At 33.9% G+C, this 25,320-nt stretch overlaps 1 protein-coding gene across 1 annotated transcript in view; it reads left to right on the forward strand.

The window, feature by feature from the left end:
* Nucleotides 1–1,791: 1,791 nt before the first annotated feature.
* CTSO (cathepsin O) overlaps nucleotides 1,792–25,320 on the forward strand; it is a 237,158-nt gene continuing 213,629 nt past the window's right edge. The window contains exon 1 of the mRNA XM_054690108.1: nucleotides 1,792–1,823. Within this exon, the coding sequence (XP_054546083.1) occupies nucleotides 1,804–1,823 (20 nt within the window). The 5' untranslated portion in view covers nucleotides 1,792–1,803. The remainder of the gene's footprint in view (nucleotides 1,824–25,320) is intronic.

Raw genomic sequence — 25,320 nt, forward strand, 5'->3', positions numbered from 1 at the left:
ATTTTTCTAGATATTAATATATTTTCTAATATCACTATAATAGGATATGAGGGAAGTGATTATAGATTTTTGTGCTTCCCAAAACGCAGACTAGTATAGTGGCAGATTATTGTACATTAATGGCCTCTGGTATTGTTCTGTGTTTTCAGAAAAATAAAATTGGATATTTGGATATCCAATTTCAGCCTTATGAAACATATAATTAGTATATAAATATTAGTATAAAAGAATGCATAATTTTCTCAATAATTGAATATGATTTTATTAAAAATGAAGTTATTTTTAAAAGAATAAGAAATCACATGACTAATGAACTCAATTGTAAACCCTTAGTTTTCCCTAAGCAGTCCTGAATTCTACTTCTTAATATTATACTGTGTATATGCATAACCTAGTCCAGCTTTCTTGTAAAGATGTATATTTCTCTACACATCATGTGAATTCTTTTTTTTCTTCTTAAGCAAGGTGAGGAAAATTAATTTTGATATTTACACTTTTAAAACAAGTCTAATTTAAGGGATAATGTGTGTCTCCCCTGTTCTCACCAGCAGCATTCCATGGAGCAGTCAGGTCAGCAGGGATTGGCTATGGGCTGCTATGCCTTAGTTTTCCTCCGCTTAATTTTCTGTTCTCCAATGGGCTTATTCACGTGGCTTTTGTTCTCCAAATTAGCAAGGAGGTGGAAGAAAAGGTACAAATTGGAAATCCTTTTATAGCCTCTATATCATTTTTTTTTCTAGTTTCATTCACTAAAGCAAGTTATGTAGCCAAATCCATATTCAAGAGGTATAAAAATAAATTATATCTCTTAATGAGAGAAGGAACAAAGTCACATTTCATTGGAACTTATGTACAAGGATTAGAATTGTTAGGGTCATTTTGGGGATCAAGTATTTCCTCATCCCAATAACTCTCAATGCAATAGGTAATCTCAATGTATCTCAGGAAGGGTAGGATGTGATAATTGCCTTTGCTGCAAATTGTTATTTCGTTTAGACTCTGGGTCCAATGTGTTCTGGGAAAGTTTCTTAACCTCAACTCCTTGAGAAATATTATATACACTGCTGTATAGAAGAGGTTTAGCTCCTAATATTTAGTTTTCCAATTCAAATTTGTAAGTAATTAGTAAAATATTTCTTCACCAATATACGTTATAAAATTTGACATAATTTATATATTCCACTGCAGTCTATGTGGTCTCTGCTACATCTTTAAAAATGTCAGACACATATTTTGAAACTTAAGCTTTGATAAAGACAAGATTCTTGCTCAACATAACCAGACTAAATTATCACACCCATACTTTCCAAAATTAGAAAGACTTCAGAGTTTCCATAACTATGAATGCCAAGTTTTTAACCATCGGAACCACAAGAATTTTTGCAGTAATGTTATGATCCTAGATCCAAAGTTTCAGATTTAGTAGTTCAAATTTATATTTTGCATGGTGTTTTGAATTGCATTTCCATAGGAAGTAAAAAATCAGTTCTATTTTCCTTCTAAACAAAACTATATTCCTCACAGCATATTTATGTTCTAAGAAATAAAACTTTTCTTAAAACTGTAAAATCTTCAAAAATAATGATTTTTTTAAGTCCTTTTAAAAATACATTATGCTAGACTTGAATCTCAAGAAAATGAGTCAGCATGTTTAAGCTAGTATAAAGTATTTTAGGCAGTCTAGCATGCATGTGGTATGGTGATATAAATACTGAAAACCCTTTGCATTGTTTGCTTTCCACAAACAGACCACTAAAATGAACTGTGGACAAGTGGATTAAGCAGCCCCAAAACTGCAGATACATGATGAAGCAGATTCAACAGTAAGTTCATCCTCTTTTCTACAAGTTTCTATGAGTCCAGAAATATATTGACATACACATAAAGGGGTAGGCCTCTAGCAGCCATGACACTGTTATATTGACTTAACTGCTAGAGCACCATTCCTTTCCTTTGGGAACAACTAAACCAACAAACTAAACCAAACCAGTGAAAACAAGTGCAAGTTATCATTGCATACCAGAAAGAGAGATGTTACCTATTTAAATCTGGGACTTCAGAGTCAGACAGATTGCATATAAATTTAATTTGGGTCATTTGTCATTTTTAGGAAAAATACCTTCACTCTATTCTCCTAAATTATCTTGTTAATTTATTTTGATATATCTAGTTACTTCCTTTAAACAAATGAAGAATTTAGCGAGCCCTGTCCTTTTCCCTGCGTAAAACATAATGTCATTTAAGAAATTGTAAAAAAAAAAGTCCTATATGTGCTGCATTTGTAATTTTTAAAAAGTTTAAAAAATGTATGTCAATGAGAGAGATTGATATTCCAGTCACATGTAACAGATGCATCATAATGGTTCAAAAAAAATGATGTAGAGTCATCCCCCATGCCAAGAACTGTGTGTTTTAAATATCCCAAATACTATAATCCTGTAATTTTACCAAATTAAGAAATGTGTCACGTTCCCAAAGGAAAGGGTCTTAATCAAGAGGCTTTCTGTATGGTATCCCAGTCTCTATTCACGTAGCACTCAATCTTGACTTCAAGGTATTAGTTGGATTGAACATCCATTGTTTTAGAAGAATTTTGAAATGTGAGGAGGTGGGGATGGTAGAGTAAGACAATGTAGAGAAGAAACAGACTTTGAAATCAAGGTAGAAGTGGAAATGGAGATAGACATGGAGGGCAGGGCCAATGGAGATAGGAAAAGATATTGATTAGACATTGTGTAGACGACTTAAATAAATACATATGCATAATGTTATAAAATATGGTTAATAACATGAGAACCGAACATTTTCTATTGTGATTCTCATTTGATCCCCTTCCTTCTTGCTAAACCAAATTGGCAATGGCTGGTTATTATGACTTGAAACTATATCAAGAGACTATCACTGAACAAATATTCCAAATGCAGCTAAAGTTCCACTGACACCTATATTGTTACTCCATAAAGTCTCTGTCCTCGCTTTTCTAAGTTAGAACACTCTTTTAGTGTTGATCTCTTGCTTCCAATTTTCTATATTAAGATTTACATTTAACTGTGTTCTGGTTGATTTTCCTGTATCATATCTAGGCTTATATCTAGACATGTGCTCTTTTCATGCTTACATAATTCTTAATATCTGTTGTCAACATAATGATGATATTTTTAGATTTTTATTCCAATGATAGATTTTTATGTTTGCCATCACCATCAGTTTATACATTCATTGTTCTTTATCTAAATATCCCACATGGTAAATGGTTCCAGGATAGACAATCCACTTATATTAGTGCTAATTTTAAAAAAAAAATACAGATAATTGTTAGTTGAAGTATACAAAATCTCAATAAACATTTTTTGAGTGGATGAATAATTTCATCCACTAAAGAGCAAAGGCATAAACAGGTTCCAATTCTAAGTAACTGTCATATATCATTACATTGTCTGAATATAAAGCACACATGTGAGTTCTGGGGAATTCATTATAGTAGTCAGTGTATTGTTTGGAATGTTCTAGATTCTGTTGACCAGATAGACTGTTCTTAAATTTATGATGAAGAATTACATCTGGTTATTAGAAATCCCAAGAGTCTCCATTATAGGAAAATAAAAAAAAAAAAACTCAGCTAATGATCTGCATTGCACTATCAAACATACTTCAGAAACAATAGCTTGTGTTCTTAAGGTCTAAAATTTTCATGCTCTCCTATGCATGGTTTATGTATCTTTCTGTTGAAAAGAGAATAAGGTCTTCATCTAGCGCATGTTCATTCTTTCCTGGAAGTGTATGCATGGAAAACATACACTGTAAATTCATAAGGATTTAAATCATATTCAAAGAACAAAAGTGACAATCTAGAACAGGACCTGATTGCCCCTCTTGTCTTTTCCCACCATATCTCCTTGCTCGCCACACCCAGATGAGCAAACAGAAATGGTTTGTTCAAGTGTAAAAAGAGTTGGATCATTTAAAATTTAACTAGATGTCCCTCTTACTACTTTGTTCAAGTTATCAACTTATCATGACATAATCCACTACAAGCTCTCAGCTGCTAAATATTTTAGATTTACTTTTCAATAAACTCTTCTGTTTTAGTCAGATTCTGAAAATAAAAGCTTTATATTTACTTCATTGGTGGGCAAACCATTCCTCTTTTCTCATAAAGTAATTCATTTAAACTTAGTAGGAATAGCCAAGGTATAAAGATCAGTCAGCCAAAGGACTGTTTTAATATCATATCTGTACCACATCACACTGCCAAGCCTGGTTTCAGTAGCCTTGTTTATCTTTGTCTAAAGGAACAAAGAACCTAAATTATTATAAAATAACTAGGCATTTCCCCATAATAATCTAAGATGTAGAAAAGAAGCAGAATATTATAAAGAGAAACTTAGGGGTGTGACCCATAAAATGTGATAGTGTGACAAATTTTAGGTGGCCAGCTGTTCAAAGAAGTATATCTCGTGATTTTGTTTTCTGTTTAATTTCAAATGTGCTCAAGTCATTTCATTCCAGGCTGTTCATGATACCATTTAAAGGATGTTTCAAAAAGCAATTTTTCCTAAAATTGGCCCTGGGCTTTGGAAAACAGTTTTTAGAAGAAAATAGGCTTTAAGGTATCACTGCATTAGTATCAATCTCCATGAAAACATTTTTTTGTTTAGAATCCTTTTAGACTTTTCTGTTTTAAAATACATTTATTGTTTCTTATAAACAAATTTAGAATAAAAGACTCCTAAGGACATTAGAAAGATAAAAAGAGGATGTATTGTAAGTTGAGAGCTGAAGCTTCTTCATAGATCTTCTGTTTATCAGAATTGAAATATTTGGCATGAATTGAAATTTAAAACTTATTTATTACATCAGTGAAATCATTTTAAAAAGATGCATTTATGGAGTTACTATCAGGACTCACTTTCTCTGAGGATAAATTCAGCTTCAGAGTATTCAGGCAGTAGTTTGTTGGATGGTATTTCTGAGTAGGTATGAAGGGATAAGTTTCTGAACACAACTCAGAGATTTAGCATTAAATACAAGAAGGGCTCTCACTTCATTGTAACCATAGGAAAGAGAAGAAGAAATGGTCAGACTGTAATAAATTTGAAGTTAATTATTTCAGAAGGCTGACAGTTCTGAGTGGGGAGAAGATATGTGGAGTAAATAGCTCAAGTACAGTGACCATTGTGTTTCTTGAATAGAATATATGAAAACTTGGGTACAAAAAACTATTGGCAAGTGCTTGAAACTAAGAGACTAATGTAATTGAACAGAAAATCCATTTATTCTATTACCTTGATAAAATTATACTGGAGGATGTTTAATGAAATGTAAGGGTGTTTTGGAATCCTAGCACAACTACTTCTGAGGGGTAAATAAAAAAATTTCATTACCCGAGTCTTTCTATTCTGCATGGATTCAAGATAGACATGGGAGCAAATAAAACCAGGATAAGGTTAAGGAGAAAAAAGTTATGATAAATCATGTCAAGAAAATCTAAATCCCAAACCAGTTTGGGTGAAATTACATTTGTACATGCGTTTTATAGAATGTTTGAAGGAGATGGTCACATTTACTCAAGGGAAAAATGAACCGACACTTTGCTGTTTTGGCATCAAAGACATAAATATGTAGTGACATTTGTGGTGAAAAATTGATCTGTTTGCCTGTTTTATTAACACCTCATGGTAATAAATAAATGAAAACTGTTTTTGTAAAACATGCTTCATCATCAGTAATTTTTCACTCTCAGTGACAATTTTTATGTTCCATTTTTGTTTTCTAAGAGGCTCTTTAACCCATGCTTCTCAACCTAAGTAATATAAAATTATTTGATGAAAAATAAAATTTCTATTAAATCAGCATTAACCTTATGCAGCAAGTATTGTCTTGTTACATTATGCCAACAGATTTATGTTTCTATACTGAGAATAAAAGGAAAAAGTGTATTTTCCTAATAAAAAAACTTCAATTAAAACTTGAAGAAAATAGAACAGGCAAATATTACTATATAAATACCTATTTCTTTTCAGGCTGTCCTACCTTATTGTGTTAAAACATAATTCAGTTGTGAGACAGGTAAAATATTATTGCTCAAGAATAAGATAAAATATCTTCCAATTAAATAAAAATTGAAGTAGCTGAATTGGGCTTTTTTTTTTTTCCTATGTGGCTTTGTAAAATAAGTGTATACTGTAAAAAAAAGGAAACATGGTGATAATGTTTTAAAAATATTAGCGTTCTTTAGAGCCAAATAGCCCAATGCTTTAAAATGGTGGCTCATTAGTTCGATGATATACTTTAGAGTTTGAAAATCACTGTAGACACATCAACTGAATTCTATATCTTTGTGAATATTTATCAAATACCTACATGTATATAGAAAAAAATTAATCTCACAGTTTTTATGAAAAATAAATTGACTGCTTGTAGAGAGTAAATTCAGAAAGAAGACGTAAGAATGATTTATCTGTTTTCCAGACTCAACCAAAAATCCAAGTCCTAGCTCATTACTTTGAGACTCTCCATTAAAAAGTTAAACTCACTGAACATTGCTCAAAATAGATGAGGATAAATGAGTCTGTTTTCTTTTTCAAGTATCCCCTCTTATTTTAAAAGATAGTATGTCAGAATATTCTAATTGAATACAGAGTGCAATTATAATAAGCATGCATATTATTTCCCATTGTAATGTCCTCTTACCCATCGGAAAAAGACATGAGTGCCTGCAAGGTCACATAGGTCAAGGTTGGGTTTTGTCCCTTAATGAAAGTCTGCTAAGTTGGTACAATATAGAAATAACTTGAAAAATAAAAACAAATAGAAAAGTAGATACTTTTTTTTCCTGTTTTCAAGTGACCATCAGTCTTCTAACAATATTAACTTTGAATATTAGGAAGCATGATAACCATGCTAATGTAAAAAATATTCCAAAATTTTATATGAAAGATAATAATTTTAATTTGTATTAAAAATTCAATTATAATTTAAAATCTTACTCATCTTAAATTTAATGTCTGTATAGAAATATAGAAATGTTTTAATTTTACATTTTACTACCTTGATTTAAATATTGAAATATTTAGACATAAGATGTGTAGAATTTCACATGCACTTTTGTTCTTCATTCTGCAAAAATTAGAGGTAATAATGATAGTGAGATTGCCCTTCCTGAGAAAAAAAGCCAGACTGAGAGATGGCTAGAATATATGGGTACCACTGATCACACTCACGGGGATTTCATAGGAAGCAACAGAGAGGTCTTGTCTGTAGTAAATTACTTAGGTATTCATTCAATGAAAGTTATATGCAAAGTTAATATACAAGTATAGGATATTTAGAAGTAGATTTAAAGAAAAAATAATGAGCAGAGTGGGTTAGTTTCTAGAGCCAAAGAGCTCTACCTTTTCTTTTAATGCAGGAATTGCCTCTGAGTTTCACAAGCATGAATGTAAGTTACTATTCATTTTAGCTCTCTTGCCTAAATGTTGCTGTTTATTTCAAGGTAGGAACATTCAAGGTGAGAAAATAAAACTTGCTGAACAACCTTGCATTCCCTCATTTCATTTTGGAAACTAGAATAGAGGAAATATTTCTGCAAAATAGAAGTTAACAAAACACATTAATCAGTGCTATGTGGGCTGAAAAATATCAAAACACCCACAAAATATGTCTTTTAACTATCATTCAGTTCACTGGCAGTCTGTAGAGATTTGGATAAATCTTGGGCCCCTTGTGCATATAGAAAACCTAATGTTCTCTAATGTTGGGGTAGTAACTTTCTATTTTTTCTTCACTGATTACAAATATTCACAATCCAAGGCCATGATTTCATGCCTCCTCTTCATCTAATGTGTCCTCTGGCCTCCAGTGAATCATACTTAGCAAGAGAGCCCACCCATGTGTGTCCTTTGATTTGCTATCATTTTATTTTCTGCTATATCTTCACAAATAAAGAAAAATAATCAAGTCACTTCCTGAGGACAGGAAAAAAAAAAACACACATCCAAACCATTCTTGACATTTCTTCTCTCAAGCTATGCCCCCTCTGCATCCTCAGCCAAATCTTTTGAACTAAAACTACACCTTGTTTCATCTGTGGGTTTAGATTTATCTGACTTCTGACCTATGGAGCAAAATGAGATTCAGGCTGTGTCAAGCATGCCTAGAACATTGTGAAATGGGCCTGATTCTGCTCTAAGACTAGAAAACAAAATTTCAGATTCTGTATTTTTTTTGACTGGTTGGCAAAAGGTCACTGTTCTCTTAATTATATTTCTTTATCCCCATTTTCATGTTAATATCATTGCTGAGAAGTTTTCAAGAATCTCACTGATAGAAGGGGAAAAAATCCAAACAAGAAAAAAAAAACCCAAATAACAAGGTTTTGCTCTTGTTTCTTAGGACTGTATCCTTGTGAGAGCTAAGGTGATTCCTATGTCCTAATGTCAACATATAATGTTTAAAAATAAGCAAAAAGAAGGTCAAAGTTGTTTGTGGGTTATATTTAATGTTACGCCTCAATAACCTCCCCCTTCCTCTGAGCTTAATTGGGACCTTAAAAGTAAATCAGATCTGGATACATCCATAACATAGATTAATTGCTCTGGGTTGCTCTAATCTTTTCTCAGCTAAAAATAACTTAGACAGCTCATTAATTATGAGGACTTTTTTTTCTTGTAGATTTAGAGGATCACAGCAAAACTCATTCTTTTTAAGTTTGCATCTTTTTGACTTTAAGCACCTATTACTTCCTAAGACAGAGCTTGATGTCCTGCTACATACACTCAAACAGACAGAATCATTTCCTATGATGTATGAAAGTCCTTTCCCATCACTTAACATTGAAGCATTTGGCCTGTCTTCTGACTTCCTGAGTAGAATCTCCCACTTTCTTTCCCTCAATTACTTTGTCAGTGATTTTCATTAAGAACACAGCTCATTAATCTCACATGAGAACACAACTGATTGTGACAGTAGAGAAATGCTCCTTAAATAATATTCCTGGGATTTTTAAGAAAGTTGAAATACTCACACAATATTCCTTTTAATAGGTCAAAGAAGCTTTTCTTTAATGGCAAAATGGCTAAATTCCGTTTTCTTAGATTTTTTTAATACATTGCACAATATCAACCTCTACATATAGGAGCCATTCATTCACAGATTTCTACTTGAAAAGTCCTTTAAAGCAAGTGGTGTGGTTGTGAATAAAACTTCCCCCAACAACACTGAACCAGAATTGCTTGGCAGGCCATATTTTGATACAAAGTACTTTACTCAGTATTTGTGGGCACACAAATAAGATCAGTTTCCAACTGCAAAATATTTACAAGTCAATGACAAAACTCGAAGATAACTTAGCAAATTAGACATTTTATCGTAAGTTCTAAATGAATGATGTGGAGAATGTCAAAGTTCAGAATTAGCAATTGGGACAATCGACATAGTACAATGTTTTGAATTGAGAAATAGTAAAACTATAATATTGTAATTGTCTAGGCACAATTGCTATTCACAACTATTAGTAAAAAAAATCGTATTATTACATTTCTTTAAAAAATGAAAAGGAAGTTTGTTTTTTTAAAGATTTATTTATTTATTTATACAAGCACTGGGTACAGTCAGAAGCGCAGGAGGGTGAGAGAATTCACCAGAGCCAGAGCAGGGAGCAGAGCAGGCAGAAGGACCGAAGTACACTGCTGAGGGGAGCAGCGGGCAGCAGGAGAGGTCTGGGCACCATGTGGGACCCTCCTCCGGTGGCCGGGGAGCAGCCGGGGATTGAACCGGTGCTGCAGAGGCTGTGGGCAGCTTCGCAACCCAGCGCTCAACCGCTACGCCACTGGGGAGGCCCGAAAAGGAAGATTTTTAAGACTATAATATATTTATAATTTTATAGCTAGTCTATTTACTTTTTTATTTGACCATTCTCAGTCATGGATCACTGTTGGTAATCACATTTATAACTTAGAACGATATTTTTTATTTATTTTGCTTGGTCCTAATATTTGTGATAATTTCAAAATAGAATCTTTGATGGTCTAAACTATCTTCCTTGGATAAATATTTAGGGCATCTTGTAGTGCTTGCCAGATGAGGAACTGCGTGCATGTGTGTGTATGTGTGTGTTTTCTGTACAAAATAATTTTTGCCTCTATTGCAAGAAACTAGGTCATCTCTCCAAGGTCAAATAAAATAATTTTCAAAAAAATTCATAAAATCTTGCCTAATCTATATTAGTCAATATAGCTACCTGAATTATTTATGGTGGTGCTTTGCTCCTTATTTCAGCTAACAGATCTGACCTGAACATGTTTGGTTGATAATGAAAAAGACATATTTAAAAAAGTTACATAGAAGGGGAGGACAGTAACAGGTGGGGGAGCCTCAGTAGACTCTGGTGGAGGATTCCTGGTGGCGGGGGTACAGCGTTATTTGAAGTTATGTGGACTTGCCTGGCCTAAAATTAACTAACTAATTTTTAAAAATTTCGGTGGAATGAGTTATCCAAAACTTAAGATTTTTTTGTCTGAAGGTGACCGATTCTATGAGAAATTAGAGCAATATAAGGTTATATATATATATCTCATATATATATGGTTATATATATCACTCACATATCATGGTTATATATAATATAATATTTTATATATATATATCATATATATGCGGAAAACAGTGGTGAAAGAAGACATTGTCAGTCTTGTCCCTTATCTGATATCAGAAGTTATGCATTTACACATTTCTATATTTAAAAAGGAAAGAAAGAACAGTGTATTCTCAGTACTTAATTAAGGTTGTGCTTTAATAATAAACTGAGATTGAATTTCTATTTTAACAAAATAAAATTGCAATTATTTTAAAGGATTATTTATAATGTTTAAATTACCAGAGGAAAAAAATACACTTAACTACCAAATGGAAGTAAAACTATACTGAAAGTTTATTGGAATGGAGATTACTTACCTGCTTTAGCAAAAATAGGTTTTTCCTTCAGTCGTGACTATACCACAGGAAAGTTGGGGGGAATAGAGAAATGGTCTGTAAATGTGAAACTTTGTCTCTAAAAGAAAATGATTAATTAGGAAAGCAAATACAAAAAAACCTCTGAAATGGATATTTGTAATAAATTGTCACTGAGACAACTTTTCTCTAGCCTTTTTCTTTCTTTTCTTTTTAGGTTTTACACATTTACAATTTAATTAATGTGTTAAAGTAATAATTCTACTGCCAAACATATCTCCTTATTTTTAATGAGTCTTAAACTAAAATCTATGATTCTTGATTCCAAACTGAAAAAAATGTTTTAATCATCCATGAACAAAAGAAGAGCACCATTATCAATCTCTGTTTATTTTTAATGTTGCAAATGCTTTATTCTTTGCTATACAGTATCGACACTTGAACACATTTACTGCAAACATCACAATTAAATTTTATTTACCAGAACTAACACAAATGACATTTACTCTTCTCCTTAGAGGAAGTTTAACCAAAAATCCTTTTCTTGTCTAGTTTTTCCAAGACTAAAGTTAGCCCAATTTAATAAAAACACAGCTCTGGATAAATAATCTAAGTTTGTTCTCATGCAGTGTGCCTGTTGACTCAGCTAAGAATCTGTCACCCTGTGTTATTGAATGGGATTGTTGCCTTTTAAACTGACAAGAACACTTCTTTACCTCTAAGTATTCTACGCACTGCTTTCATAGCTAACTACATTTTTGGCAAGAAAATGCATTTAATTTGGCTCATATTTCTCCTATCATTATCAAAATTATTTATAGAATGCCAATGATAGATGAATAGCTTTTTTATCTGGAATATTGCCAAGAGTCTATAGGAAGGTTAAGACCAAAAAGGAAAATAAATCAAAATGTAGACTATTTTCTGTTTATACCAGTTCATAATAGTATGTTAAAATATTGAACCTCAATTCAGAGATTCTGTAACAATTTTTATAAAACTGGTACTTTCTAAACTAGGAAATTCATTTCGTTATCTCTAAATTATATATAAATAGCATAGGAACATGAGATTTTTATAAAAGACATTCAAAAAATAACAGAATAATTAAGTCACTGTTTAATTGTTCAGCAAAACTAAAGTAATTAAAACTATCATTATGCTTTGGAACAAACTGATCAATCCAAGTGTCATAAAACACTTAGATAGCAATCAGACTGGAGTCCTAGGGGAAATCTTTGTGCATCTGCATGAAAAGAAAATTCTAGTCAAAGCAGGCTTGATTTCCTTGGAGATGTCCTCAAATACATGGATTTGGATTCAGTGCATCAAAATTGTGCTTATTTATAGGAAGGAAATTTAGTATCATAATTTTTGTCATTCTATTAATCTATAGTCATAATTGATGAATGAAAATGACTGCCTATATTAAAAATCTAGTTAAATATGAAAGAAGCAGCAGTTATCACATCACCTGATGGTTGCGCTGAATGGTAGAATGACAGCAAGGACATATTGCCTATTTTTCTGATTTGTTTGCAGAAATATCAGAAGAGAAATCTTTCGGACTCATCATAGCCATGTAATAAAGATATTATCTTCACAGCTAAGTAAACATGGTGGTGCATAGGACTTTATGTGCCATTTAGGTTTTTAGATATTTCTCAGAAACCATTCAGGATTTTATTTATTTATTTTCACATTTTATTGAGGGAACTTATTACAAGCTTCAGGTGTACGACATTGTGATTTTACATCTGAATATACTACATCACAATCATCACCATAAATCTAGTTTCCGTCCTCCACCATATAGTTGACCCCTTATACCCTTTTGCCTCCCCTCTACCCCATCTTTCTCTGGTAAACACCAATCTGTTCCCTATATCTAAGAGTTGACTCTATTTTGCTTTCTTTATTTGCTTTGTTTCTTTATAAGCCACACATGGTGAGATCAGAGTTCTTTTTTTTCAAAAGAACATAGACATCCTTAGAAATTTAATAGCTATATCTCCTATATGTTCCTATATTCCCTGTATATGTTTCCTAGACGTTCGTTGATTATTTGCTTATTTTTTTTTTTTTTTTTTTTTTTATTTATTTATTTATTTATTCATTTGTTTGTTTTTTTTTTTTTTTTTTTTTTTTAAATATTAAATTTTATTTTTATATTCCCCCATACAATTGCAAATGCCCCATTCTGACCCCAATCCTTCCCCTCCCGCCCCCCACCCCCCAAAAAGTGTCTCTGGTTCATAGTTTTTTGTTGATTTTGATTTTCACTTTCTTATATTCATTTTCCTGGTCCCTTATTTAAGTTTTCTAGATTCCTGCTATGAGTGAGACCATCCGGTATTTTTCTTTTTCTTTTTGGCTTATTTCGCTGAGCATGATCCCTTCCAGCGCCATCCATGTTGCTGCAAATTGCATGTGTTTATCTTTTTTGAATGCTGAGTAATATTCCATGGTATATATGTACCACATCTTCTTGATCCAGTCATCTATTTTTGGGCATTTGGGTTGTTTCCAAAGCTTAGCTATTGTAAACAGTGCTGCTATAAACATAGGAGTGCAGGTGCTCTTTGGAATTGATGTTTCTGTGTCCTTTGGGTAAATACCTAGGAGTGGAATTGCTGGATCATATGGAAGCTCTATGTTTAGTAGGTCCAGAAATCTCCACACAGCTCTCCATAGTGGTTGGACCACTTTGCACTCCCACCAACAGTGCACAAGAGTTCCTTTTTCTCCACATCCTCGCCAACATTTGTTGTTGCTAGTTTTTTTAATATGTGCCATTCTCACTGGTGTGAGATGGTATCTCATGGTAGTTTTGATTTGCATTTCCCTGATTACAAGTGATGTTGAACATTTTTTCATATGTCTGTTGGCCATTTGCATTTCCTCTTCAGAGAAGTTTCTTTTTAGCTCTTCTGCCCATTTTTTGACTGGATTATTTTCTTTGTTGTTGCTGAGTCTCATCAGCTCTTTGCAGATTTTTGTGATCAGTCCTTTATCATTAGTGTTGGGTGCAAAAATGTTCTCCCAGTTGGTGGGGTTTCTCTTTGTTTTTGTTATTGTCTCTTTTGCTGTGCAGAAGCTCTTTAATTTGATGTAGTCCCAGCTGTTTATCTTTGTCTTCACTATCACTGCTTTGGGTGATGTGTCTGTAAAGATGTCTTTGATGTGCAAATCCCGTAGTGTTTCGCCTATATTTCCTTCTATGTATTTTATGGTTTCAGGTCTTATGTCTAGTTCTTTAATCCATTTTGAGTTGATTTTTGTGTATGGTGTGAGGTAGTGGTCAAGCTTCATTCTTTTGCATGTAGCGACCCAGTTTTCCCAGCACCATTTATTGAACAAACTTTCTTTGCTCCAATGCATAGTCTTTGCTCCTTTGTCAAAGATTAGTTGACCATAAATCTGTGGGTTTATTTCTGCTTATTTTAAACAATAAAGAAACAAACACCATTTATGGTGGTGCTTTGCTCCTTATTTCAGCTAACAGATCTGACCTGACAAAGTCAGTTGACACTAATCAAGTTTCCTATGCAGAATACATTCTGGTATTGTTTTTCTTAATATAAACCTACCTCTAAAAGAACAGAAATTATTTACATATGGCTAATACTTTAAAATGAATGAAGTTTCTAAGCAACAAAACTTTCAAATAATTTTTATATTGAATAAGTCAGCCCTATCTTTACATTAGTTTAATCCTATAAATGAAATAATTAAAACAAAGTTCATAATGTAAGAAGTTAATGCTTTTCTTTGGATAACTTCATTAGTCCTGTCCAGGTAGAACAATGGCAACTCTCAAAATACAATGTAGTGTGTAATAAATGTAAAGATCTATCTAAAAGCCAAATGGGGTAATTATAATAAATCAATTACCTAAGTCTAACTAATATTTATGCAAATATTAAAATTTATGCAAATATAAAAATTCTCTGGGTATTTATGCAAAGTGACAAGGAATATAGTGTAAACTTACTATTTATTTATTTATTTATTTATTTATTTATTTATTTATTTATTTATTTATTTATTTATACAAGCACTGGGTACAGTCAGAAGCGCAGGAGGGTGAGAGAATTCACCAGAGCCAGAGCGGGGAACAGAGCAGGTAGAAGGACCGAAGTACACTGCTGAGGGGAGCAGCGGGCAGCAGGAGAGGTCTGTGCGCCATGTGGGACCCTCTTCCAGTGGCTGGGGAGCAGCCAGGGATTGAATCAGCGCTGCAGAGGCCGCGCAGCTTCGCAGCCCAGCACTCAACCACTGCGTCACCAGGGAGGCCCATAAACTTACAATTTTTTTAAATAAATATTTAAATTCCTCCTAGGCATTTCATTTTATGCAATAGTTCCTATATTTAGAGACATTAGAACTTTGTGAAAAGTCTTTGTTTACTGCATGACAACTATATTTAATTATCTGAGGAAAAGTATAATATAATACAAAAATATGACAGGGTAGCTTGTTTATACTGCAATCAATTCAAAGACAGGGAATAAGTATAGCATGGTAATTGGAATGGGGTATTTTATTCATCATATCAGCCCTCCACCATCCAAAAAAGGGATCTATTGCAGTCAAAAAAAAAATGTTTTTTCCTTATTAACTAATCACTTGTATTTATGTTTTTAAAGATTTATCTATTTTTTATACAAGAACTGGAGTACAGGCTAGAGGTGCAGGGCGGGGAGAGGATTCACCAGAGATAGAGCAGGGAACAGAACAGGCAGATTGACCGAAATACACTGCTGAGGGGAGCACATGGCGTGGCAGGAGAGGTCTGCTGCGCCATGTGGGAATCTCCCTGGCAGACTGGAAATCAAACAGGCACTGCAGAGGCTGTGGACAGCTTCACAGTGCTGCACAAAACCCGCTGTGCTACCAGGCAGGCCCTGTATTTATTTTTTTAACTGAGATAATATAGGGATACCCCCATCAGGTATTACCACTGTAGTGCATCCACCACCAACTCACCCATACTCCACCACCATAGGCCACTGTGCTTCTTTCCTTCTTTGTCCTTACACCTCCATCCCCTCTCCCCCTTGGTGCTTAGGTTCTGGAGTTCAGCTATCAAAGGCTGGTTTTTAAGCTTGTCTTTTCTGACTATTAATTGGTTACTTTATATTCCACATAGGAATGACACCATTTGGTATTTCTATTTCTCCATCTGACTTATTTCACTTAGTATTATCCCTTCAAGCTCCCTCCATGCTGCTGCAAATGGTATGAGCTTAGCTCTTCTCCACACTGTCAAACTTGTTAAAACAGGGTAAAAGCTTCAAAGCTCTACCATAGTTCCCCTAACAAGAGAAATTAGAGATACTGAAATTGAAAAAAAGAAAAATGCTACAACTTAGTATTTTATTGGGAAAAAGTTAATTTATTTTACATTTTCTTGTTTTTTAATCTCAGAGAAAATTAATGTAGTCATAGTAGCAAAATAAGGTAAGTGATTTGAATTAGTACAAGGCAGATTATATGTATAGTCTTGTATGCATAGGCTTATATAAAAGAAAATATTTTGTTATTGCTTCAAAATTTCCATAAGGTATTGGATGAAGGCCCTTCCTGCAAGAATGTATGTGATTCCCAAATCCTTTCATATTGTGTTAGCTCTTATTATGGCCATGAGGTGTTAGCTCAGTTTAATAAAATGCATATAGAAAACCATTCCAACTAAGAAATTAGATTGTAGAGGATCCATTTGACATTCAAAGAAAATGTTAAAGGAAAAAATTAATCTCTTCTTAATATAATTCTTTCTAAAAGGTCAATAATGGCTTATAATAAGCTAGGTGATGGGTAACTATTCTTAACCTTTAGTAAGTAAATCATCTTTGAAACTTGCTTTTTCATCACAAATAAATTGGAAAATGCATTAATTCATGAAGCACCCTTTACAAAGTATCATAAGGAAAGGATCATTTCTAAAGCTTATTTATCTTCTTGGAATATCGGAGGTACTATCTTAGAGGCCCTTCATTGCTTAGTGTTCGTGCACCCTAAAGATTCACAGGTTGCACCCTTACTCCCCAATGTAATGATATTTGGAGATAGAGCTTTTTGGAGGTAATTAGATAAGCACCTTCAGATGAGATCATGAGTGTTTGCTCTCCTGATTGCCTTGGACACAAGTGCACTTGCTCTGTCACCTCACAGACTAAAGAAGAGGCCCCATGGTGCACAGTGAAATGGCAGCCACCTCTGAGCCAAGGGGAAAGGAATGGAACAGACTTCCCCATCCTAGCTCCTTGATCTTGATCTTCCCCATCTCCAGAGCTGTGAAAAATAAATCCATATTGTTGATGTCACTGAGCCCATGGTATTCTGTTATGGCATTTGGAACTGACTAAGACAAGTCTTATTTTTATTAGTTGTTGTTTTACAGGTTTGTTCTGGTTTACAAGCACCATAAAGAGAAGAATCAACTCTAATACTTATTTATTATCCTAGAATAGTGAGTGCTGTGCTTATTCTTATATAATTGAATCGTATAATGGAAAACACACTTCCAGAAGTTAAAAACAACAGTGCTCTGTAAGCACCAGAATGGTTTGAAATTTCATTTAGCAAAGAATTGTTTGCATGGTCAGTATTTCTTATGGGTAATTTAATCAAAGAGATAAATAGGTTTTGGCAAGGAATCAATTAGTTTAATGGTTTTTAGATGGTGGATGCTCGTACCGAGATTTGTTACATGTTCTTACACATTTATTCAAAATGTCTCATCATTCAAAATGACTGGTTTTGTAATTTTGAAGAGCAGTGTCACATCCAGGGTCAAAGATTTTCTTTTGTAGATTTCAGTAGTGATTCCAGAGAATGATTTGAATACAAAATGATATGTGCACCTGAGGGATTTGATATTCTGGTAAATTATTCAATTTAACATCAAGGCCTCCTGCTGTAGCCTCTGTCCATTTGGGTCAAGTATATTTATGACCACCTCTGGAGAGGTTTTTTTACTATGCTACTTTTGAAATAGATACCTTTAGCCTCGTTGATATTATCCAGGTCTTCCCTCCATCTCTGCTCTGATCCATCCTTTCCTTCCTTTCTTCTTTCCTTCCAACTGTTCTATTTGAGATTCCCCTGGATTTTATTGGTAGTGTCTTAATTTCCTTTGTAGCATAGTTAAATCCACCTAAATCTACTAAGTATCTTTAATGTCTAGTGCCCCATTCAGCCCATGTTTTTGTACAGAAGAGATGAAAGAAATTACTTCCAAATTCTTTTCAGGCTCTTGTTAGAGAACCCGGTGTCATTGTTTCCTATGTAAAACAAACATAAACAGCAACCCCAGGTAGGAAACCTTCCTTTCATGGAAACTGCTTCCTCATATGGAACTAAGCAATCCAGATCACAATGAAACAGATATAAAGGAATGACTCTTGAGCTTGTGGGAAGTCACAGGTACCTCAAAAAGAGGAAATTTTGATCCTGAATGCAGTATGGAATTTAGGGGAGTGTATTTGGCATTGCTTCCCTCGGGGAGTGCATTTGGGAATCTATATTAATGTGACAGAAAATGAACCCAGATTTGGTTATCACGCAGAAAGACTGAAGTTTGCCAGTCCTTCAATTAGGTGAGACAATTGACCAGATGTGGACATTGAAACATGAGCACAGTGATTTGTACCCCTTCTGGGCTAAAGTATTTAAGACCTTGTGCCTTCCTCTCTCCATGTTCTTCCCTGGCTGCCAGTGTCAAGGCTGTCATTAGATGAAGGATTTGAGGCCCTGAATTGCAGCACACAGGAGCCATTCTCTGGAGAGTTGGTTTATCCATGTATTATATATTTGATTGCAACTTTTGTGCATCAAGTTACTGGTATTTGAATTTTATTTTGTTAACCTCCTGTTATGCATAACACTATTTTGTGCCTGTTAGTTTTATCTCCAGTGGAAAACAATGGATTCACAGTAGTAAGCCTTTAACTCTTCATTGTTTCTTATTAGTATATAACTATTATCTTTGATAAATCCAGGGAAAGGCCTGGATTGGTCTAATTTGTCAACTGTAAAAATAAATTCCCTATAAAGTCTTTGTGCTCAAATTTTTCCTTTTCTTGTAAAGTTACTGCTGAAGAAATCTCTTTTCACAGGATGTGGGACTTAAATTTGGAAAAGAGTCTCAACTGAAAGAGAAACCCATGACAAATATAGCAAATACTACAGATGGAAATAAATAAAATGTGAATAACGGGTAATCATTACACAATTCAGGAGAATAACTCAATTAAATAATCAATAATAAAAATCTTTTTTTGATTTTTAATCAAGAAATAACTCATGTTTTACCAGAGTGCCCTACTGTTCTCTTATTTATACAACATATGTTCTTATTATCTTCTGGGTATTCAAAAAAAAAGTCATAGTACTTTTTATCCATGTAGCAATGAAAAAAAAATGCTTAATGAAAAAGAGGAAAAGGACTTTAGATGAGTGTGAGTTCATTTATACAGAAATATTTTTATATTTGGCCTAAAGAGTTGGCCTTAATAATAGAACAAAATAATAGAATAAAACTTCTCAACTCCTTATGAAAAATGTAAGGGGTGAAATGGCTAGTGGAGTTAGATCAGAATACAGTGCCCATGATGGATGTGGTTTGTTTTTATTATATTTTAATAACCAACATTTGGAAGCATGGGGCAGAAAGGAAATGAGGAATAAGAATTTAGTAGTGGGTTTGAATTTAGAATTCAAATTTAGAATTGGAATAAAAGGAACTAGTTATTCACTAAACAGCCAAAAGCAATTATGCAAGTGATGGAAAATTTTGAGTATGATTAAAACTTATGTGGAATTTATTGAATCACTTTCACAAATTAGGCAAAGTGTAGCCAGAACTTTGTAGGCAAAATTTGAACTCATAGAATAATCTTATGAATTAGATATTATTTCAGGTTTTTTTTTTAAGATTTATTTATTTATTTATTTATACAAGCACTGGGATACCGTCAGAAGCACAGGAGGGTGAGAGAATTCATCAGAGCCAGAGCAGGGAGCAGAACAGGCAGACTGACAAAGTACACTGCTGAGGGGCGCAGCAGGCGGCAGGGGAGGTCTGCGTGCCATGTGGGACCCTCACCTGGTGGCTGGGGATCGAACCGGTGCTGCAGAGGCTGTGGGCAGCTTCGCAACCCAGTGCTCAACTGCTGCGCCACCAAGGAGGCCCTATTATTTCAGTTTTGCAATTGGGAAAATTGGGTGAAAGATTTCTAATCTCAGATAATAAGGGTGGAGCTTGGATTTAAAACTTAACATGTTTAACTGCAAAAATCATAAATTTCCATGGGATCATTTAATTTCCTTAGAAGTCTCCTATAGTAATTTTTGAAGAGGAACAAGTGGTAGCCCTAATAGTTACAGATAAAAGAAAGGCAGTGATTAGTTATGATGACTCCTGTCCTTCTGCTGAACAATGTTCCCTTTATCATATTAGATTATGAAACTTCTGAAGGGAAATGAGAAGCTTAACAAATATTTGTGTCTATTTTGTCCTGTCATAAAGAACATAGAGATCTATGAACAGAATTTTATTTTTTCCTTTCTATAAAAGGGGAAATAAACCTTTTTTTTGTAGTTATAAGTAATAAAATATAAGTGTATGGAAGAGAGTCCATCCCTTATTATGTGACATTTATCATTTTCATGTTTTTTGTGTACTACCATTTGGGTCTAGGCTGCAAGGCACATTTTTGGGCTCTGCTAAAGAGGGTACTAGAGAAAGACTGAAAAGCTGGAGAAAGGTCTTGCTCACTCTGTCTTAAATGCCGACTTCCTCTCCTGACAGCATGACCTTGCTCCGTCTTCACTTTGGTGATGGCAGTTTGTTTCAGAACCCAAAGCTTTTATAGGTTGAATCTGTTCTGTCTCTAGCAGAGCCAGTTTACTGAGTCCCACTCAGATACCATCTACCTTGTACCACCTCCCCTGGTGGATGCTTCGTTTCCAGCTCAGCAAAGTCCTGCCTCTAACTTAGAGACACCACAGTCCATAAAATACCCTCCTCCTTCAGAGGGTGAGTATAGCTCAAGATGCCACATATCCAAATTTTTAAAATTTTAATAATGCTAAACTCTTTTCATGGTGTGCATAACTCCAAGGCTCATAACTTCCTGTCATCACTGCTTATTTTACAGAAACTGCCTTTATAAAATAAAAAGTTAACATGGGGTTGCCATCCTTAATTGTTTCCACTGGCAAGGCTGGCTTTGTCCTAATACCTGAGAACTTAGATTTAGGGGACATTCACACTATTCTTTAAGATAGTAGGTCTCTGCCTAAACACTTTGTGCAAACACTGTAGTTTATACTAAGCATGAGCTTTCCTTCTGGGAGTGTAGAATTTGGATAAGTGATAGACAGAGAGTGCCGGTGTGACTGCGTCCAACAAAATCCTGGGGTACTGAATCGCTAATGAAATTCTTTGGTAAACAGCATTTCACATGTGTTGCCACATTCATTGCCAAGGGCACTAAGGACATTCTGAGATCTGTCATTGGAAGACGATCCCTGATTTTCTCTGACTTGTCCTGCATACTTCTTCACTGTTATTTCTTCATATTCTTTTGCTGTAATAAATCGTAGCCATGAATATGATAACATGTTGAGGTATGGGGCCTCTTGACGAATCTAGGGCTGGTCTTCTGCATCCCTGATATACCTTAGTATTCTTTAAATTTTCCTTTTTATTAAAGTTTTTCATACCTAAACAATGATTATTTGTACCATATTTTCTCTGTTTAAATAATTGTACATTAAGTCTTAGACTAAAACAGGCATTTTAATGCATATCCCTGATAAAGATAAAATTTAATAAATAAATTTGAGGAACATTTCTCCATGATATAATTTTCTTCTTTCTTGAGTCCCTGAGAAGGTAAATTATATTTTCTTGCCTTCAAGGAGTGAATTTGCTTCCTTTCAGTGAATAGGTCACTCCTCAGCAGTCAGCATATCCTTGATTTAATACCTGGGCACTTTTTACCTTGGTAGCTAATATTTTGGCAAATTGCTTTGTAACTATATCATTAGTTATTCATGGAATCTGTAAGTAATATCTATTTTGGGTTTATTCCAAGGTCTTTGATAAGGTCAATATAAGTTAAATTGTGAAAATATATACTGATACAGTGAAGAATTTTATTCCCTGCCTTAAAATAACATTTTATTTTTAATGGCATTTTTGAAAGTTTTCTAGGATACTCATAAGACAATGACATGCACAATGAGATCACAGATACTGAAATGCCTTTAAATATTTTCTGTGAAGTGGTACATTTTATCAACAAATTGACAGCAAGTATGAAGACCATATAGTTAAAAACATTTGGGGATACAGATTTTAGTTATAAAATCAAAGCCTGTTCCTTTTTTTTATATGTAAACATGTATGTTGCTTTCATCTTTTCTCCCTCCTGCATTATCATTTTGGGTTGACAACTATTGATATTACAGGATAAATTATGGGCTAAAATATGAGTAAGCTTGCTGTGGTCATTAAATCATACTATAGGTTTTCAAAGGTGGTGTGTCATTAAGTGACTCATTATTCCATCCTGACTTCTAAAGAAATATTTTGAGCAAATAAAACTGGAGTTACTCCCTAAAAACATGGAATTAAACTAGATGGCCCAAAATCTTTGACTGATTTAAAGCATATGCATAAGATCAGATGTTTCCAGGCTGGAGATGGAGATATCTGGTCATTGCTTTAAATTCAGACTTCTTCTTGTAACTGCTCTCCACCCAACTCTCAGCTCTCCTTGCACATTACAGCCATTGAACTTCACAGGATATGTGGGCCAGGCGACTGAGCTTATTTCTGTGTACATTTGGAGCTAATCTGGGGGATATCCTAGGACACCAGCAGTCACAATACCCTTCCTTCCTCACCCCTGGCATTGCCAAATTTTATCACTCATTATTGGCCAATTCACTGATTTTGGCTTTCCACTATATCTGTCTGAAATGAAGGAGACACTTATAATCATATTTCAGATTAGAAAACTCAGGACATTCTTAAAGGAAATATTTTAGACTTTTCCAACAATTAATTAAATATAGTAGTAATATATACACAAATAGAAATGAATTATGTTCTAGAATATTTGTTATTTTGGTTTCATTCAACATGTTCTGACTACCTTCAGTTTGCCTCTGGACCAGACATTTAGGAGTACAGTCTTGCATTCTCCCAAAATATCTTTTGAGTCGCCTCATTGTTTTCTAGTGGGGCACTAATAACATTTTGGGTTTTATAATTCTTTGTGTCTGCCAAACTCAGGGTATTTTGCGTGGCTTTGCTTGCTAAGAACCTATAACATCCACCTCCATATTTTTGACTACCAAATATACCAACCTTTAAGTAGGACATGTGCTCCACTTGAAAGCCACTTTCCTGCAATTTTCTCATTAGATAATTTAAGTGTATTTTAATGATCAGATAATTTAAGAGCCAAAAGGATTTTATAACACCTAATGACTTCTTTCTTTCTTTCTTTCTGGGTTAGCATCTCAACTTCATCCCATCCATGGTGACATGGTCTCCACAGTGGGTGACCTTTTTCTCGGAGACTAAAAGCTTCATGTCAGTCTCCTAACTTGAGGATTTTTTATTTCTGTTGCAAAGCTGTTGTCTACTACTGAACTACCCAGTAAGTTCCAATTTCCTGTGAGGCAAGCTTTCAATTCTGTCCCAGTTTGCCAAGCACTGATGAGTAGTAGGTCCTGAGTCATCAAGGAATTTCCAAGTTGGTTACCAGATTTAGCAGCTTCCAAGGTCCTCTTTGATGAATCACTTAGGTTATACTTTCCCTTGTCTAATACTTTAGATGTTCCTTCAGAATTTTTCGTGGGTGTGGGGTGGTAACAACACCTGAAGGGGGAGATCCTGTACCTCTAAAGCATATACAATGCTGTAACCCAATGTTATCACATAAAAAAGAAAAAAATCACCTCACATCAGTTTTATGACAATAAAACTGATTTATTATTTTAATAAATTAAAATTCATTAAATCAATTGGCATGCTTATTTTAATCAACTGACATGCTTCCTACATTGAGTCACTATAGCAGACCACTTCTACCTAGACTAAAAATTGTTTTCTTTCACTTTCTCAGAATGCAATTATGTGTCAAAAAGCTTGAAAACGAACTTCTTTTACTAATTGTGAGATTGTGCGTGTGCCTCTTAGTTTCTCTGTCTGTGTCTCTATTTTAAATGAAGGGTAAGGACATCTAATTTCTAAAACTCTTGGAAGAACTGAGTCTAGAAGAGTAAATGCTAAAAAAAAAAAATCAAGTGATGTTTGTCTGTGAACTAGAAAAGTAGTGATACTTATATTTCAAACCCTAGACTTAGGGTTAATATGAACTTAGATTACCAATAGTTTTTAAGTAGTCATTGAGTACAATGAATAATTTAAGGTATTTAAGAGAAAACTAAGGCTTCTGCACTATACTTCTAGAAGATTTTCTGGTATCTGATTCTTTCCCCAATTTATACTTTATGCAACCTCATTTTGCTGTAATACAAATCGGAGTGCCCATGTGAGGCAAACTGATATCTTAGTGACTCCAACTTGGGGAGTCACTTGAGCACACGTCAGGTTAACCATGATTCATGTCTAAATCAAATCAATTTCTTAAGAGGAGAGGGAAAAAAAATAAGAAAATAAATTAGTTTTATATTTTATGTTTTAAATTACAGTCCTTAATCCAATTGTGATTGAAATAGAATTTTAGATCATAATCCTTATTTTAATCAATATCATTTACTTTTATGAACATTTTTAACTTTTTTGTGTTCAAGTAACTAAGCATCTTTTGCCCTATTCAAGTATATATTTGGGCACATATTCAAAAAAATCTCAGTGAGGTGTAAGTATAGTAATGAACTAAAAATATTTATGGTGATAGATGTGTGTTTGGCAATAGATTCATGGCCATAGATTAAGTGCCATACGCAATCTGAATTCTATTACTATAATAAATCTATCCTTGCTACTCCTTAAATTCCATGTATTTTATGTCCTAAAAAGTCCATGTTGACTCTGAAATTTTTCTTTTAAAATTTCTTTTATTGAAAATTTCAAGGAAATGAAGTAACCCAATTTAAAAAAAAGCCAATTAAAAACTCACATCTTTTTTAACTATTAGGAATTATAAGAGTTCAACTTTTTATATGCTGCTAGTGTATTAAATGATAACCAACCTCATCTTAGAAAATAAGGCTATATCGTCAGTCCCTGGCTTGACTCTACAATTATCTGACATTTTGCTCACAGTAAAACCAAGGCATTCACTGCAGTTTCCTCATTACCAATGTGACTTGTCTTCA

The sequence above is a fragment of the Talpa occidentalis genome, unplaced genomic scaffold, assembly GCF_014898055.3.
Source record: "Talpa occidentalis isolate TD23 unplaced genomic scaffold, MPIMG_talOcc4v2.1 talOcc4.8, whole genome shotgun sequence".
In the NCBI taxonomy this organism is placed as follows: Eukaryota; Metazoa; Chordata; class Mammalia; order Eulipotyphla; family Talpidae; genus Talpa; species Talpa occidentalis.